Here is a 19,229-nt window from a genome sequence, read left to right as displayed (position 1 = left end):
GTGTGCCTGAGTGTTCATAAGTGTGTGTACCTGTGTATGTGTGTGTGCCTGTATAATGTGTGCCTGTGTGTGCATGTCTATGTGTGTGCCTGTGTGTGTGTGTGTGTGTGTGCATGTGTGTGGTTACATTATAAAATATATATCTTGCCAATGATGATGAGAAAACTATGAAGAAAAAAGCTGCTATAGTTTCTGATCGAGAAAGGATTAACTTTTGCCATTATGACTTTCTATTTTTGCTGTATTCTCCTGGCTTCTAATTAATAATAAGTCTCCGTGTCATTATTTGGGGGCTAGAGGTCCAAAAAAGGTCCAACAAGAAAGACCGACTACAAAGGCTGTCTGAGGGCCAGGAGAGTGGAGAGTTTGCTCAGCAGTTAAGGGCACTTGGTCTTGTGGAAGACCTGGCTTCTGATTGCCTTCACTAGATGAAGTCAGAATAAATACAATGGCCTTTTCAGATCTTCATTGCTCTATTGAAAATTCCTCATCTTCATATAATACGGTTAATAAATACACAAGCCTTTAAGTTCTTTGTAGTCACACGTCATATTAACAGACCGCATTAATCTACAGTCTAAACATCCCTGGGTGTTTTCAGTCCTCTCCACCAATCCATGGCTCCCGGAACACACTGGAAGCCGTGAACACACCACAAGCACTCATTTCCAAGTTACAAGAGCACCACCTGCTGGTGGAACGTTTACTTAGCGTAAGGAATCCACTAAACGGATGCCAATTTTTCTAACCAAAAATTGTTAAATTGCAACCACATTACAAACATGTTGAAATGTTGCCGCGTTTCTGACTTCATTTGATTCTTCTGGGAAGGGTCCTCCGGTTATTTAGCGGCCGGGGTAGGGGGACTGCGAGCCCTTCCGGTTCTCCGTGCAGCTCCGCGGGTTTCAAGTTTCAGCCCCTCCTTGAATTCCAGCCTGCTGAGACTCCGGGAATCACCCAAAATGGAGCCCTTCGCTGCCTACCCACTGAAATGCTCCGGGTCCAAAGCCAAGGTATTTGCAGTCCTGCTGTCTATGGTTCTGTGCACCGTGATGCTTTTTCTCCTGCAATTAAGATTCCTGAAACCGAGAGTCAACAGTTTCTATTCCTTTGAAGTGAAGGATGCCAAAGGAAGGATCGTGTCTCTGGAAAAGTTCAAAGGCAAAGTAAGTCTTGGGATTTTTATTTCTGTTGTTCCTCGGCCTTGATACTTCTTCTCACGGTAGAGGGCTCGTTACAGTCGTACGTTGGAATGTTGTCTTCAAAGCAATGTCGTTAGAGGTCCTTATCAGAGTTCTGAGAGCCTTTAACTTCCAACCCGCTAAGCGACTGTGTTTCTCCAAAGCTGCTTTCCCTTTTGTGCGGACCTGATGCTGTGATCTAGAAGATGCTGTGTGGCTGTGGTGAGATCCGCTAATAAGAGTGTTAGTTAAGTAATCTAACAAGAACTCTGTCAAGAGTCTTAGCCCATTCATCTGGGTTATGGCTTTTAATAAAGTTGGATCTGTCTAAAAAGACGGAATCTATCAGAGGTTGTATTCTTCCAAAGTGGTTTAGGATTTTAACTGCCTGAAGGATTTTTTTTTAATCTCTTGCTTCTCTTTCCGGTGGGGTTTTTTTCTTTTTCCGGGAGGCTTCCCTAGTTGTAAACGTGGCTAGTGACTGCCGGTACACCGACAAAAGTTACTGGACGCTCAAGGAGCTGCACAAGGAGTTTGGACCCTATCACTTCAGCGTCCTGGCTTTCCCATGCAATCAGTTTGGAGAATCGGAGCCCAGGTCCAGCAAGGAGGTAGAATCTTTTGCAAGAAAAACCTACGGAGTCACATTCCCCATCTTCCACAAGATTAAGATTTTAGGGCCCGAAGCAGAACCTGCGTTTAGATTTCTTGTTGGTAAATATCTATCCTGCCTCAATGTTGTTCATTCCTTTTCATTTCATATGTTATATATACATGATATAGAAAAGACACAGATAGGACCATAGTTCCTATTTCAATTAAAATATTTTACTGGAAAAAATGTCGTAAAACTGTCAAAGATTCAGAATCTCATCCTTTGCAACTTTCTAGAAGTTATACATCCCTGAAATAAGTGTTTTGACTTCTTACATGGTAAAGAACTCTACCTTGATATGTTTTTATTCCTTATGATCATGGTGTTGAAGACTGTATGTGAGGCATGTCCACGAACTTCTTTCCCTAAGTATTTCAGCTCTCCCATCATCTATGTAGCCTTTGGGGCAGTATCCCCACCCCTTACCAAAGCTTCATGAATATCTGTGGCCAAGCATCATTAATTGGGTATTTCTTCATGTTTAGTTTTATGGTGGCCTTTTTATTGGAGACATTATCCTCAAGGTTGACCTGTCAGTTTACTGGGGGTTTGCTGAAATTCAAAGCAAAATAACTTGCTTATTTTCAGAAGTCAGTCATGTGAGGCTTCCTCCATAATTAAGCTAGCCATAGACATCTATTTAAAGCACGCATAATGCAATGAACAGGAACCCGTGGCTTTTCGTTAAGGGGTATACTGAAGAAAAGTCAGAGTAGGAGTCCTTGAGCTAAACATCCGAATATAATCTAAAGAGAGAGAAAAAAAAAACACCTTGTGAAACCCAACTCACCTCCCATAACCAAAAAGGCACCAGTGTGTGAGGTCGCCTGAACTTATTAGACAGGGAGGTAAGAGAACCCGGAGGTGCAGGTAGCAACTCTGCCTCTCCCACTGACTGGCTACACAGTCTCAAGTTCAGGCCTCCATATGCAAAATGTTGACGATAGTAATGCCCATCTCTTGGGGATGCCAGGAGCACTGACCTTACTGAACCCATTTGAACACGGAACTAGGCACAGAGTGAGGACTTGATTTTGGTTTTAGTTGCTGTGTCTTTTCTAAGAGATACATTTGTTTTTATGGACATGAGTGTTTTCCCTGCATGTCTGTTTCTGTACATGTGTGTTTGGTGCCCAGGGAGGCCAGAAGAGGGCATCAAATCACCTGGAGTCCCACAGTTGTGAGTCACCATGTGGATGCTGGGAATCGAACCGGGGTCCGCTGCAAGACCAGTACTCACTCTTAACCAATGAACCATCTCTCCAAACCCTACTTACTATATCTTTCTCTCATACTCATCAATATTAGGGACACAGATCCAGAATGACATAAATGAAAAAAATCCACATTTATTACATAAATTAAGATTAATCAAAAGAATATCATAATTTCTCAAATTTGAAATGTGATCATTTCAAATCCTTGGCCATTTCCAGCTATATAATCATTAACAATATTTGAAACATTATTATATTAAATGTGAAAATTCAGTTTGTACAACTTCCTATTGCCAAAGATGTTTAGAATATTTTATATTTTAAAATGTTGAGAACAGACTGGCTAGGGTGGCAAACACCTATAATCCCAGTCCTGGGAAGGTGGAGGCTTGGAGGATTAAGAGTTCAATGTCAGCTTTTTCTTTGTAGTGAGTTCAAAGTTAGCCTAAGCTATGTAGTGAATTTCAGGCCAGCCTGGGCAACACAAACATTAAGAACTAAATATTAAACTTGTTGGGTCTTACTGGGCCTGGTGGCATTCACCCACCTGTTAGTCCCAGGACCCAAGAGGCTGAGTCAGAAGGGTCACAAGTTCAAGTCCAGCTTAGGCTACAAAGCAAAACAAAAAAAAAAGAAAGAAAGAAAGAAAATGTTTAGGTCAAGAAATCTAAATACATAACTTGGTTTCATGTCTGACTCTAGATCAGTACAGCCATCTGTGAAGTCAAGAATGTTGAAGTCTGGTTACTGAGGCCTTGAGCTCTACTTTTTGGGGGTGTTTTATTTTGTTCTTAATAGTATGACAGTCCTAGATTCTGATTCTAATATTGTCACTTATGCAGATGTAATGAAACTGAAAACCTTGACAAAGAATAAACTCATGCCTATGAAAATATATTCTGAACATTTTAGATTCTTCCAAGAAGGAGCCAATGTGGAACTTTTGGAAGTATCTGGTCAACCCCGAAGGACAAGTTGTGAAGTTCTGGAGACCAGAAGAACCTCTTGAAGCCATCAGACCTCACGTGTCACAAATGATTGGGCAAATGATTCTTAAAAAGAAAGAGGACCTATGAAGACGTTAGCCAGCCCAGCACAACTGGACAGGAATGACCCTGGAGGATTCCGCCTCTGTTTAGATTTTGACAAATATGGTACTAAAAGATTTTTTAAGGCCATCTCACTACTCAGGTGCAATGGATGTCCCCAAAATAAAAATGTTACCCAAAGAGGGAAAAAAGTGGGGGTAGCCAAAGAATCATGATGAAGTCTATTACTTCATCTGACCAGAAGGAAAAATTTAGAAAGCTTAGTCACCAATGTGCTTCAGTTTCCTGTTGTAACTTTCTCTAGGGTTGACCGTTACGGGAAAACTAATGCCCAAGGTCACTATGTGAAATGAAGAACACTGTGTGGGTGACAGTTTTGAAGTAACTAACTCCAAGTGGCTACACAGATGTAATAAAAGATAAAAATGGATGTTGCAAAATATAAAGCAGTTTTTTGGTTTGTTTTTCGACACAGGGTTTCTCTGTGTAGCTCTGGCTGTCCTGGAACTCACTCTGTAGATCAGGCTGGCCTCGTACTCAAAGATCTGCCTGCCTCTGCCTCCTGAGTGCTAGGATTACAGGTGTGAGCCACTCAGCCCTGCAAAGTGCAGACTTTCAAATCATTACATGTGTTTGTTTCACATAGAGTTTTTATTTGGTGTTTCTTTAATATAGGTTTAAATGTTTTATTGAATCTGGCCAAATTATCACTTCTAAATGATATGAAAACAGCATCATTTTCAGCCCCTCCATGTGATTTTTCTAGGATCAATTTGTATTACATAATTAGGACATTAGAATTGAGGTTAGCCTTTAATTTTGAGTAAAAACTGCCAAGTATAGGGAAAAGGACGCAGTATATGATCATTTCACTTGACTTCTTACAGGTCGATTTTGGCTGCTAATAGACTAAATTAGCCATTTGGGAGAATTCAATTCTGTGTCACTCTGATACTCAAAACCATGAACACCACCTTCAGAGAGTCAAAACTCCAATGCAAAGGTGGTAATTGCAATACCATAAGTCCTCAAATTCTAAAACCTGGACCTTTTTGTCAGATGTTTGCACCTTTTTCTCCCATAGCCGTGATCTTTATGTGTTGTCAGCCTTGTGACTAACGAAGTGACCTCCCAGCTGGTGAGGTAGATTACTACCCAGGAAATGCCTTGTCATTGCGTAAAAGAATTACACTGAGGACTGGCATTCACGTGTGTGAATCCAGCCCTTTACAGTTTGGCAATGGAGGAAGGGCCAATGTAAGTGGCCTGTGGTTGACTCTGCTTAGACCCGATGCAGACAAGTGAAGGTATCTTCGTGGGGAGTTCAGTAATGCCACCACACTATACTAAGTCTCAGAGAAACAACACACATTCCCTGTGACGTCTTCTGCTTAAAGTGTATTTCCAGCCACACAGCTGCTGGTGTGTGTTAAGTGAGCTCTCTGGACCAGATGGGAATGTGCTCCCCATTACAGGTGGCAAGTCTTGCCAGGATAGCCTTGGGAATGCCAGATTTGTGTGCTGGCAAACCTGGGGATATCTCACCAGCTGTGTGACTTCTGGTAAGTCACTAACTACTGTAAACGTCAGCCCCCAAATGGAACAAAACGGCCCTCCTAATTCTGTCAAATGGCATACTCACCAGGGAAGTAACTGGAATTAACCTGGATTATCAGCGAAAAAGAAGCCATTGAAGTCTACCTGTCTTTTGTAATTTTACCCCAACAGCCTATTAGCAATCTAAATTCCGGGTCTCTAGGGACAATTGTGACCAGGGTCTACCCCTCCAAGTGTTGCTTCCCAGGCACTGTTGCTATATACTCCAACTTGTGACTTCCCGGAGCACCAAAAGCACAAGACATTTGCTGCGCATGCTCACATCAGGCGTGTGAGCAGAACTGAGTGGGCCAGCAGCACACAGGCAATGTGGACCCCACACTGCCAGGTGGATGGTCACAGAGCTGAATAGAGAGAGACCCTGACTGCCCCAGTGGGTGTGATTTCATGGTCCTCAAGTCTCCGCTTCTCTCCAAAATAGCGAGCTTCTTCCCTCGAGTGTCTCCAGGTCTGGTTGCCTAACCCAAGCCATGACCTCAACAATGGCCAGTCTCCCTTTGCACTGTGGAAGGCAGGGCAGGCTTGTAAGGCTCTGAAAGCACGTTCTATGAATGGCCCTGACAGGAACTCGGGAGTCCATTCAGAATTCCCCAATAATCAGCTGATGAGCCCTGAAAATAGAGAAGAGCTGTTTGCTAGTGTGCTGCCACTCACAGCCCAGTGGTCACACTTACCCTTAACTGGAGCGCTGCTTCTCAAATGCAGACTGTGGCAGGATGTGGGGTTGTGTAAAAAGGTGGTTAGCTGTCCTCTTCAATGCAAAACAAAGGGATGTGATTGCATGGACCCTCACTGAGTTGAATAATTCATTGACTAAAGCTTGTTCTGGTTTTGTTTGGGGGGTAGAAAGGAATACTCCATACAAACTCATTACCTATTAATACGAATTTTCCCTCAATGCTGCACATCTGTAACATGTGTATATAGTAATAAATACATATATAAACTCTGAGTAATTTTACTATATATAGCTATATATATATATATATATATATATATATATATATATATATATATATATATATATAGTTTAACAACAGGCTCTCTAGAAGAGGAATCCTGACTTGCAGATGCACGATTTCATAGCCTAAATGTTTCCATATAACTGATTTCAATCAACCAATGGCTTAGTGCCTAGCTTGCATCTTTTCTGAAATTTTAATCATTGTATCAATCAACAGGAGATAGCTCCAGTAAACCAAAGTCATTAAAAACAGACTTATTATAGGTGTCATAAGGCTCCCCAAGGAGAAAAGTCTACATCTGAAATGTATCAAAACTGCTTTTCTTATTATAAATATGCTATTTTGAGAGGGTACATACAAACGTGGGCATGTGTGCAGTTTCTGAATTATGAAATGTTGCCTGATCACAGAGAAATCTGTTGGCCTAACAGCACTGTCCACAGAAGTAAGAAGCTATGCTAGTAAAAAGAATAAAAAGAAGAAAGGAAGGGGTAGAGCAGGAGAGGAAGGGGAAAGAAGAGTGAGGAAAGAGGTGAGGCAGAAAAGGGGGGGGAGGAAAGGGAAAGGGGAGGAAGAGGGAGAGGGAACCCAAGAAGGAAACCAAATCTATTCTATGTTTTATATTCAAATGTTAACTGTTTTACAAGTCTTGCCTTGTGCGAGAGAAGCGCTGAGTGATTCCTGTACAAAATATGCTCATAGTGTTTCCTTGAAAGAAAGATGACCTGCCTGGATAGAGCTGGTAAAGGGACACTGTCCTTTAGTCCCCAGACTGACTTGCAATACAATTCTATTATTCTGCCTACAGATGAATCCATCCCACTCTTCCTCCTCCCAGACACTGCTGGGGCATTATCCTCGAGGGCATGGAGAGCATGGGGTAGCCATAGTGCACAGTTCCACCCCACACCCCTACCCCCCACCCCCCCACCCCGCACCGTGACTAGCATGGGAGCTTTCCCAGGGCAGCAGAGTCGCTTCCTCCTCCACCTTTAATGGGCTGGTCCCTTCACTTCCCTCACACCCCGCCCCCACAGGAATGTTACCCTTTATCCCTTGGATTTTTTATCCAGTAGTTCGCCCTTTTTCCCTTAGGTTTTTTTCTTCTTTGTATTTGATTTGGCTTTGGGGTTTTGTTTTGTTTTGTCTGTCTGTCTGTCTATCTGTTTAAATGGGAGTCTCATAAAACCCAGACTGCAGACTGGCCTCAAACCAAGGCTGCCCTTAAACTGCTGTGCTGCCTGCCTCCGCCTCCTGTGAGTTGGGATTGCAGGTGCAATATATATATATTTCTTCATTTTTCTCCTTACTCACTGATCTCATTACCTTACAGTGATTTCACTCCATTCCTTTCCTCCTTCCTCATCATCTCAGGAATAGAACTACAGAACAGCTTTAAATATATGTGCTTGTACAGGGCCTAGGTTACATCCCCAGCACTCCACAATCTAGACATGCTTACTGAGTACAACTATGGGTGATTTTAGTCCTCGCTCTTCAATTTAAAAATAAAACACATGAAAAGCCTTCTAAATTTAGTAGATTTTATTTTTATTGACAGGTCTTTAACTACAGAAAAAAACATGCTGAAATTTAACCTTTTTTAAAAAGATGAAAACATGATAGGTCAAAGTACTGAGAATAAGTGACTGTTGGTTACTTAGCCCTAAGTGGGACATTTATATGACATACATTATATATACATACATATATATGCATATATACATAATACATACATACATATAAAAAAAACAACCCCTACAAGGGAACATCATAGAAAGGCGGGTAGAAAGAATGTAAGCCAGAGGATAAGGAAGAGTACTGAGAAACATTGTCTTCTGGACGAGTGTGGTCATTGCATTCATGAGCTCACAACAGATACACCAGACCTGCCTAAGATCAAACCAGCCAACTGTCAATCATGGCTGGGGGAGGGGCTCAGGAGGCTCCACCCCAGCTGAGGAGCTATTGGCAAAAGATGGCTACTGAGAGAAAGCAGGTTATTTTTCTTCAGAGGCAGGAGCTGCTAGTGGATTGCTTGTGCTCAGATGGATGGTCCCACACCTGTGTGAGTGCAAACAGCTCTAAGTGGACTCAGTATGTTATTTCTTTTTTAAAGGAGCCATAGAGGTGGTAGGGGATGTGTTAGGAAAGGTCCCAGAGGAGGGGGAAAGAGGGGGTGTGGGTTGGATATGCTCAATATATTGTGTACATGTGTGACATTATCAAAGAATACGTTTAAATTCTTTTTTAAAAGAATTTAATGTTGGTCACCCCCCCAAAAATGGATGAGATTTGAAAGTAGTAAAATGCATAGAAATCAATTAAAAGTATCTGTTTAACCTATGTCCAAGAGATATATTAAAATTTAAATAGTAACCACAAAATTATTTCAACAGTAACTTTGGGCCCACTAAGTTAAATAGCATTGTATTTTTCTTTTATATGTCACTAATAGGCCAGTCCGCCAAAGTGAATTCTAGTGATTTGCTGCAAATATCCACCCGAGGTCACCATATGACCCTCTGACTCTGCTCCATGAGTCAAACGGCCTCCCAGAGAATGTGGAAGTGTTTGAAATAATATTTGTGGTCAGTTCTTCCCTCTTCGTGGACTAGAGCTCATCTTCTTCCAGTTATTGTAAACCAATATGCAGTATTTTACACAAAATAGGAGAACTGAGTTGTCTTCCAAAATATCAGCCCATCCCCCACCCCCAAAAGATCCCAAATGTTCTAGATACTCCAAGTAAAAAGGCACAGTCCGTGGCTTGTTTTGAAAACTAACCCACTTCTCTCTTCGAATGGTGTACACACAAGGTCACAGAGGCCCACTCTATTGCCATATTATGAAACTGACAGCCCCAAAAGAATATCAAAGTTTTAGGGGGAGACACACGAGGCTTTCCATTATATTCTAAATCTGGTGTTCAAAAAACAAACACCTAAGTTTATAAATGCTTTATCAAGCGGGACTCCAAAACTATTACTTGAATTTTTTAAAAGTAAGTGTAGTACTTTCATTACTATAAATCTTTCCATTGTACTATAACTAAGTCACCCAAGAATAACAATAATAATAATAACTGTTATCATAAACGGTGCCCTTCTTCACGGCAAAGCACACACATGAATTATGTGATAGCATCCTTATGGTGACTGTATGTGCAATAGGACAGCAGTTGTATGTTAGCTGGTGCCGTTCACATCTTCAACCAGCTAACAATACACTGCCAACCCGTCCCACACAGCTAAGCTGGCGCACTTCATTTACAGGAAGAATCTGTCCAGAAGCAAGTGGCAGGGTAGCTGTGGCTGCTGACTTGACCCAAAGCAGCCAGCTAACAATACACTGCCTACCTGATTCCGGCGAGTGTGTGCTGATTTTCACAGCCCATGAAGTCTCTGAGGCTAAGTTGGTAAGGTAAAACACAGCCGCAGAACTGCTGGAGTGTGGTGGCGTGGATGCAGAGAGCAAAGGACGACCTGAGGGAGTCGAGTCTCCCCTTCCGCCATGGGAATGCTGGGCATCAAACCCAGGTGGATAGGATAAGCAGCAAGTGCCTTTACCAGCTGAGCCTTCTCGCCAACCCCAGAACTCTAATCTTAGTAGCTACACCGAAGAGAATTTATAGAGACACCTTGTTTCCGTTTCTCCTAAACTATAAGAAATAAAGTTCATATTTCCAAGCTATAAGCATGTTTTTAAAAAATCTTTTAAGCAATCAAATTGTTTTAGAGACAGGGTTTTTCTGTGTAGCCCTGGCTGTCCTGGAACTTGCTCTGTAGACCAGGCTGGGCTTGAGCCCCGAAGTCCACCTGCTTCTGCCTCCAAATGCTGGGATTAAAGGCATGTGCCACCACCACCTAGCTAAGAACTCTGAATTCTTATACTTAGGTTTTCCAAATTAAAATTCTAAATAAAAATATTATTTTAGAAAAAATAAATTAACAAAGGTTCAATTGAATTAGGCAGTAAAGCATCTGGAAGATAAAAAATAATTTGGGCAGGGATTATAACTGAGGAAATGTGCGTGGTAAATCAGTATTAAAGTGTCTAAAGAATGTAAGGGCTTTTCAACGTCATTTTTCTCCCATTATAGGTGACATTAGTCACTGATTTCTAAAGTTCAGCTGTGTATTCAATTGTGAGTGTCACTGCTTGGATATAGAAAAATGTATAGATTGTCTAGAAAAACCTATTCAAATGGTGAAGTTTGAACTAAGTATGTTTAAAAGAAAATGAGCTATTTGGCATAATGAGAAGCATGGCAAATGGTAATAAGATGTGAGTCATATGAGCCTTTAACTTTTTCATCTAGTAAAGAAAGTACAGAGGCTGGGTGGCTCAGTGGTTAAAAGCACTAGCTGCTCTTCCAGAGGACCCAGGTTAGATTCTCAGCACCAACGGGATGGCCCACAACCGTCTGAAACTCCAGGGGATCGGAAGCCCTCTTCTGGACTCCACCGGCCCCAGGCATGCACTTGGTGCACAGATATACATGCATGGAAATATACATAAGATAATAAGAATTTTCAAAAGGACACTCTATTTAAAAAGAGAGAAACTACAAGTTTTGGGTTGGGCCTTTCTTTACAAGGCAGAAATACGCCATTGGATCCAGCATCCCGTCTGTCGTGAGTACACCTCTTTATCCACCAGATGGCACCATTTCCACGTCTTTGCATGCTTCTGAGCGTGGCAGAGGGTAGTGCAGCGAGCAGCTGTTGGGATGGAAGTCTAACAGCCAGCTAGCAATGCACTGCCTGCCTGACACACCCTCGCTTCCTCCTCTGCGGAGACAGAAGCCAGGAAGCGCCCGCCAACCAGGTATAAATGGCTACCGTCGGGTGTGAGAATCTGTTTCTTAGTAAGTCTCAAGTAGATTCTGTAGTTAAAGGTTTTTGATTCTCCCATTTTCAGACTACGCCACACTTCCTGCAAATGCCTTCTTTGGCAAGAATTAGTTTGCTCAAGATCAGAATGAAGACAGAAGGGCAAGCCCCGAACACTCACCTTGGGGGAACTTGGACTTCGCTGCTGCTTCATGTCGTTGGCGAGCGTCCGCATGTCATTTTTCTTTGAAAACAGATGAACGTGAAGGGAGAAACCTCTTTAGGAAAATCTTAAGGGGGAGGTGTGGAATTTTTCTGGATCCCGAGCTTGCGGGACCACATTCACTCACTCTTCCTAAAGCAACCGGGCACCTCCAGAGTATAAATTTCACACAGCACAAAATTTTAACTAGGCTGTAGACTTTCGTGGCATTTCTTGTTCCTAAGCGGGTACTACAAACTTCACCTTCCTCAAGAAGCCCCTTCAGAGCCTTTCTTGGGCCCAGAAAGAAAAGAATGGTACTCACGCACAGCATCCTTCCTCGATCCGGGTCCTCCTCCGGGGCGGTGCGCTGCAGTTTCCACTCCATCTCCAGGTGAGTGCGCTGTTCTGGAGTCTGGCCTCTTCCTGCAAGGGCTAAGAACGACTTCCCAAACCGCTAGAGCCTCATCCCCACCCCCCCTCTCCACCCCCAAGCCCGCGATCCTTCTTCCCCTCCGGCCTCTGCATCCCCGCTCCTCCCACCGCTCCGGGAGCGTATTCCCCAGGGTACCCTTTAAAAAGCCCGCGGGGCGGCAATCTAAGCGGGAACCCCCACCTCCGCCCCGCCATAGGCCAGCGCCTCGATGACGTGGAGCCCAGGAGGGCTTCCCCGGCGTGGGGTGTGGGGGTGCCCCCTCCTGCCCGCTGTCTGGCACCGAGCCTCCCCGGTGGTGGCGCGCGCCGCAGCGCCAAGCTTTGCCGCCAGCAGTGGCGGGCCGGCGGAGCGCCGTCTCCACCGCAGGAGGCGCGGGGTCGTCGGGTAGGGAAGCGGGTGTTTGGAGTTCACCTTCGATCCGTTTTCAGAAAAACAAAAACAAAAAAACGTTTGGTTCTAACGGACTCTAAGCCCTCTCCGCTCTCTTCTCCCTTTCTCCAATCCCACCCGCAATTCTCTCAGCCTTCTTCTGATCACTGCTGGTGAGGACCGCTTGTGAAAATTACTGAACTTTTAACGGGTTTCCCAATGAGCACATCAACTCCTCTATCTTCAAACTCAAGAAAATGTAGGCGGTGTCTGGGCTGCTGAGAAGGGAAAATACTGAACTATCCATTCAGTAATTATTGTCTAGGCTGCGAGAAAGGGAAACATTCACATATGCATTCAATAAGTTATCTGCACTTTGGGAACTGGTCAAGTTCTCTAGCTGGATCTGTGAATTACTTCCTATACAGGAGGCTTGTGAGAGAGGAAAGAGCCAGCAAGACAAACTGACCAGGCCCGGGACTGAATTGGTGGCGGAATTACTGGAGGGGCCTGACAAGGAGCCAGATGGGCTTCGCAGCCTTGGCCGCCCATCTGAGCTGCCAAAGAAGCAAGCTGTGCCATAACCGCAGGAAGCTCAGCTGTCTGAGAAACCGGTCTAGCAGCCGGCTTCTCGCCTCTCACACCCTCATCCCAAGTTGACATCAATCGCATTTTACTCTAATAGGTTCCTTTGTGCATTTTGGGGTAGGAGATTCATAGGTATCAGACAGATGTTCAAACGTGTCGATGCTTTAAACAAACACCACTAAATCCACTCTAGTACTTTTGAAAATTCACTCGAATGCTTTTGAAACAAGAAGTACTGGATTCGCAGCCACCCAGTTCCCCGTGTTCAATGACAAAGGTTGAAAATGTGTGCAGGTAACCTAATCTTCAAATGAGATTTACCGAAATGCTTGTATTAAAATATCGTTCTTACCCACAAGAATTCTACTTCTCTTGTAGGGTATTCAAATGCTTACACACTCCAAGTCCCAGTAAATCCTTCCCACAAACATTGAGACTAAAAGTGAGCCATCATTGCATGAGTCAGGCAGATTGTTAATTTAAATGATCAGTTTTGAAACTGTTAACCCAAACTAGCAATATATTGAAAATGTGAAATTTTTATCTGCTCTATTCTGTTTTAATATCATTTTCACATGTACCCATTTTGTAGGAACAAGGGAGTCATTGTAAAAACAAGGAGCTCATAGATCCGTGTAAATTTGTTTTAAGAATCCAACGTCTTATAAAGACTAACAGTGAATTCTTTGCTTACAGTGCAGCTATCTGTTTCACAGTCTAAAAGTACCTATAGACACTCGCTCCACAGTTACACAGCCCCTAAACTCCCTTTTCTTATGTGAAGCAGGGAAGTATTATCCAAGTGTCTTCCTCTAAAATGTTATTGTGCATTTAGGGGCTAGGAATTGTAGCAGCCTAGTGGTAGAATGTTAACTCAGCATGCAGGAGACCCTAAAGTTCAATCCCCAATACCACTGCCCCCCAAGTTATACAACTAAATTTATTTAGTTATTCAGACTAAAATTTAGTATCAGAAAAATGGAAATAGTTTATCACTTAGTAAGTACCACAGTAATAACTATTATACTCAGAGGTCAAAGTACTTGATTTATTGTGTATATGAGGATGTGTGCCCTCAACAATTAAATCCAAAAAGGAAAATGCAGTTTTTCAATATATCTGTCAGACAACACTTGAGTCACACAATCTAAAATCACTTTAAGAAGATCAACGGATGTGATGTGACTAACTGCTGGGGCATTACCTCAGTTCTGAAGTATTCCTGATCAAAAGGTAAAATCTCCATTTAATGATGAGGAGACACAAAACCCACACTGAATGTCTACCAAATAATTGGCCAGTTTCAAAAAAAAAAAAAAAAAAAAAAGATTGTCACCCGTTAAGAGAAACTACACTCCTGTGTGAGTTGTGAGGTTCTCGGTGGGATCCTCCACTGAGGGGAAATCACTGGCACTGATTAAATGTAGAAACCTGAATAATATCTAGTAAGTTACTGGGATAGTGGAAACACCAATCTGGCTCCCATCAATGTACTATGGTTATAAATGTTGACATCTAGGGAAATTGGGGGAAGGAGGTTATGGAAATTTTGTTCCATTTCTGTTTCCACAAGTCTGAAACAATTATTATTATTAGTGGTGATGGGGCGATAGTAGTACTAGTAGTATTTAGTAGTGTTTGACTGGCCTGGAACCCTCTATATGGACCAGCCTAGCAACCTCAAACCCACAGAAATCAGCCTGCCTCGGCCTCTGCCTCTAGAGTGCTGGGATTAGAGAGGCGTACCACCACACCCAGCTTCTAAATTTCATTTTTTTTAATTAATATTGTGCTTATTCTGATATAAAAAAAAACTATGGTACTCTCTCTTTAGAGAGAAATGGGGGGGGGAACTCTTTAGAGAAATGTTTGAATGTTTTATCGTAATTTGCATCAAATATCTGATTCAAACATGCCTGTGTTTTCCCAGAGTGGGAATTTTAGGATGTGTGTCATACAAAAGCTGTGAAGAGGCCAATTCGAAGGATTTAGAGGAAGGAGTTGACAGATCAGTGAGAAAATTTGGCTTCGTTGAGACAGGTAAACAGTCCAGCTGCTCTAACTCTCCGCAATCCTCCTGTCTCAGCCTCCCAGTGCTGCTGGGATTACAGGTTTGAGCAGCCACTTCCAACATAACGCTTTGCTTGACTCAAATCTACGGTTGCTGAGTCTGAGAGTTCTCTACCAAGTGGCAGCCAGAGGATAACCCAAGCTTCCCAAATGCACCTCTTTTCTCAACCACATAATTACACTTTGGTTTCACATAACGTAAACGTCTGTAAATCCCTTCCTCTGGCTCCCGAACTCTTCCTTCCCCCAAAGCATTTTTCACACTCACGGGTGCTGGGTCCCGTGCGTCTCCCTACATCAAATAAGATACCGTTATACTATCAATTTTGCTTTTTCTACTGTGTTTAACCACTTCCCAGAAATGCAAACCAGAGAGTTTCCCTATCCCCAATTCCAACCGCCGCCAACCCCGGCCGCAGTTCCTCCCCGCCGAGCTGATCCCGCGCCCGCGGGCTCGCCTCCCGCTCAACACCCGGCGGCTCCCGCCCCCGGCTCCCGCCAGCCCGACCCGCCCGCGCCTACTGGACAAAGGGGACCGTTGGGGCTCGCTTTTAACGAGCTGTTTGGCACGCGCCTCTCCAGGCGGGGTTAGGAGAGCTGAGCTGGGGGGTGGGGGGGTGGATCCGGGAAGGGGTCACTCGGGTGGCTGGGTAAGGATTGGGGAGGCTGGAGAGGCGGGGCTGAGGCTAACCACACTGCAGGACACCGGGAAGAAGGAAATTAAGTCCACTCTGAGATGAGTGCTCCCCAGAATTTGACGTAGCCTCAGAACGCTCCAGCAACCACCAGCTGAGCTTAAAAATTTAACCTGCAAAGCTTTCCTGCGGAGACTATGTTTTGTAATACAGCCTGCCACTGCCGTGTGTGGCTTTTCCCCCCTCCCAGGTGCGAGCAGCTCACTGGGGTATTTTTCTGTCACTGCCTGAGATCTAAGGACAGGTCCTGTCGTTCACATGTTCTCCATTTATATCCCCAACTAAAAGGGAAGGAGAGTCAAGTTTACCCAGCTTCTGCCAGTAATTTTTTAGTGTGTGGGGTGGGTGTGTGCTTGGAGAGGCCAGAGATCAATCCGTGGCCTTTCTCGGGAACTGACCGCCTCGTTTGGGGGCGCGGGGGTCTTTCACAGACCTGGGGCTCTTGAGTTCTTAGGCTGGTTGGCCAGTAAGCCCCGGGAATGCTTCTGCTCAGGCCTCTCAGAGCTATTGATGTGGGTGCTGGAGGTGGGACCCACATCCTCAAGATTGCGTGGCCTGCATTTTATCTCCCAAGCTCCCTGGCTTGACTAGCTTGTAAAACACAGATCTGACTATGTGTTTCCTTATGTGCATTTTTCTCTTTAGAGTGCTACCCAGATACCGTAGCTCCTCCACCGTTTCAAGATGATGTGAGGCAAATATTAAACTCAGGACAACACTGTATTAATATAACAGGTGAAATCAGGTTTATGTTGTTAAACCCCCCCCATATACACACACACAAGAAAAGCTGGCTCCAGAATGCTCTAGACTTGAACATCTATTTTACTCTATTTAGAGGGGCTGGGGCAGGCAGATCTCTGTAAGTTTGAGGCCAACCTGGTCTACAGAGTGAGTTCCAGGTCAGCTAGGGATACATAGAGAGACCCTGTTCAAAATAAACAAATTTCATTTTCTATCAGTACTTCAATGCAACAGAAGCCGAAACAGAAGGGATGATCTTGTTTCTTTCGTACTGTGTCCAAGGCTTCTGTCTATTCCTCCTGTGTGCCCTGTTCTGTGTTACCAAACATCACTCCATGGCAGGATAAAGTCAGGTTTTAACCTTTTCTGTATGTCCAAATCCAGGTATCCAAGACACACTCTGTCTCTCTCTGTGTGTCTCTCTCTCTGTCTCTGTCTCTCTCTCTCTCTCTCTCTCTCTCTCTCTCTCTCTCTCTCTCTCACCTTCTTATAACAACTATTTTACAAATAGAAACTATAAAGCCCCTAAAGATATAGATCTATTTCTTTGGGATAAAGTGACAGTACTTAGATGTCTAATTTAAAAGAATGAGTAATTTATGTCTTTTTTTTTTTTTTTTGAGACAGGGTTTCTCTGCATAGCTCAGGCTGTCCTGGGACTCATTCTGTAGACCAGGCTGACCTTGAACTCAAGAACTTCACCTGCCTCTGATGCCTGAGTGCTGGGATTAAAGGCATGCACCATCACAGCCTGGCTTAAGTAACACTTGTGCAAAATATTCATTCTTATATTCAGCACCAAAGTACAGAAGATGTGTAGGTAGCCAATATATGAGTAAAATGAAAACTTCCAGCCCAATTCTTTAAGTAGAAATATACTAAGTCAGAGGAACCCACCTGGCTGTGGATAATAGGGGAGCCCACATGCATTTAAATATACTCCAGATCTCTGCTCACCAAGCAGTCTTCTGACTGGTGTCTTAAGCTGAAGTCTAAGGAGACTTGCTAGGAAAAATAAGGGGCTCCACTTTGGATAGTGACACATCTCCAGCTGCAAATGGGCTCTGGTTTGCCCATCATATCCAAGCCTGGTTTTTGTTAGTGCCCCATAGCCACTACGAGTTGAGAATGGTTCTGGAGACATGTAATGGAATCATGATGAAAAGAACAAGGCAGACACTCCTGCTCTGGCATTGATTGACAGGTCTGTCACTCAAGTCCAGTTACTGATAAGAGTGAGTAGACGGAGGGAGTGTTAATGTGCTTCCTACTTCTGTTCAGTCACAGTCCACAAATGACCAAATAGACTGGCGACACGATATGACATTTCTCGGAAGCTTTGTCTGGGATAACAGTCAATCACCCTCTAACATGTTTTGATCATGAAAATGAAGACCCTCTGGAATACTAACCAAGAACATGTAAGAGGTTAATTTTCAGAGCTTGACATGTAGGGGAGCAGAGTATTTCTAAGAGGCAATCTGGAGCCTGAAGCCAGAAACTCAGGCTTATTTTCAGTCTGGGGATAAAGCATTGAGGGGCAATTTTAGCTTGTTTAGATTCATGTAAAAAGTTGACTAATTTAAAAAGCCATACTTGGCTTTTCTTACCTATACTATGACTATACACTCTTACATTCTTTTTCTAAGTTTTCCAGGGACTACTGACACTTTAAATACAAATTCCAGGTTCTGAGATTTGATATTATTCCATTTGTAGCCTAATTAGTTAGCCTAATTCTGTTTCATGTATGCTAGCAGAAGACACAAGGCTCATGGGTCAGAGATAAAAACAGCAAATGCCATGAGCTTCACATGTCCACTAACTCACCTTGCCCCCCAAATCCCACAGGGATGAGGCAGAGCAGGGGCTCCAAATAGATGCCTGTACTCACTGTGGGTTGCAGTACAAGAGGGAGATGCTTAGCCTGGAGACACCTCTGCTTTCACAAGCAAGGAGAAGCAAAGTTGTTCTTTGTCCAAGACGGCTTGCTGAAATTGAACATGACGATGCAAACCTGTAATGCAAACACCTTGACCTTAGAAGCAAGAGGATGTTGGCTCAAGGTCACCCTCAACTACATAGCAGCAAATTCAAGGTCAGCCTGGACTACATGAAAGTCTGTTTGAAAGAAGAAAAGGAAGAAACCCCAAAGATGGCTTGCTGCAAGTCAGTTCTGAGAAATGGCCCAGAAGATAGGTAACGTTAGCATATCCATCCAGTAAGGTATGTGGGAAAGGGGAGAGCTGCGGGAGTGGGTTCCAGAAGTCAGTAGTTCTGCTTGTGCAGTGTCCTGTACTCTACACACATGTTGCATTTCAACATTAAACACTAACAAATACTGTAGAGGGGTCAAAGAAGAAGGATGCTAGGAAAATGCCTGTACTACCTTCGCTAAACACTGCTTATCACTGTGGCCTGTTTCCATAACTACACTAGGAAGCTTCAAGACACACACAGAGCTATGTACGAAGAGCCTTGGATGAGATGAGTTCCCTCTGTGGTTTAAAGACACAGTTTTCTTTATGATTCTGTCCTTTTGGCCCACCAATGCCCAAATTATGGGAGAAAATTTAATCAGCACACCATGATATAGTCAGTCCCCT

General features: G+C 43.5%; 1 protein-coding gene across 2 annotated transcripts; it reads left to right on the top strand.

The window, feature by feature from the left end:
• Positions 1 to 702: 702 nt before the first annotated feature.
• Positions 703 to 4,532, top strand: Gpx8 (glutathione peroxidase 8 (putative)). Of its 2 annotated transcripts, XM_052742821.1 has the most exons (3): positions 724 to 1,166; positions 1,634 to 1,895; positions 3,966 to 4,532. In XM_052742821.1, the coding sequence occupies exons 1-3, from the start codon at positions 963 to 965 to the stop codon at positions 4,127 to 4,129; spliced, it is 630 nt and encodes a 209-aa protein (XP_052598781.1). In that variant the 5' UTR covers positions 724 to 962; the 3' UTR covers positions 4,130 to 4,532. The 2 variants fall into 2 exon arrangements, with proteins under 2 accessions (XP_052598782.1, XP_052598781.1); XM_052742822.1 differs by lacking the exon at positions 1,634 to 1,895 and having other exon boundaries at positions 703 to 1,166.
• Positions 4,533 to 19,229: the final 14,697 nt, after the last annotated feature.

The sequence above is a fragment of the Peromyscus californicus genome, unplaced genomic scaffold, assembly GCF_007827085.1.
Source record: "Peromyscus californicus insignis strain IS unplaced genomic scaffold, ASM782708v3 Scaffold_18__1_contigs__length_77618521, whole genome shotgun sequence".
Lineage (NCBI taxonomy): Eukaryota > Metazoa > Chordata > Mammalia > Rodentia > Cricetidae > Peromyscus > Peromyscus californicus.
The sequence above is the reverse complement of the archived record's forward strand: the minus strand, read 5'-3'. Positions and strand labels throughout refer to the sequence as shown.

Coding starts and splice junctions, on each gene's coding strand:
- Gpx8 (XM_052742821.1), top strand. CDS start 963: ATGGAGCCCTTCGCTGCCTACCCACTGAAATGCTCCGGGTCCAAAGCC. Junction 1,167..1,633: donor TGGAAAAGTTCAAAGGCAAA/GTAAGTCTTGGG, acceptor TTTTTCCGGGAG/GCTTCCCTAGTTGTAAACGT. Junction 1,896..3,965: donor TGCGTTTAGATTTCTTGTTG/GTAAATATCTAT, acceptor TGAACATTTTAG/ATTCTTCCAAGAAGGAGCCA.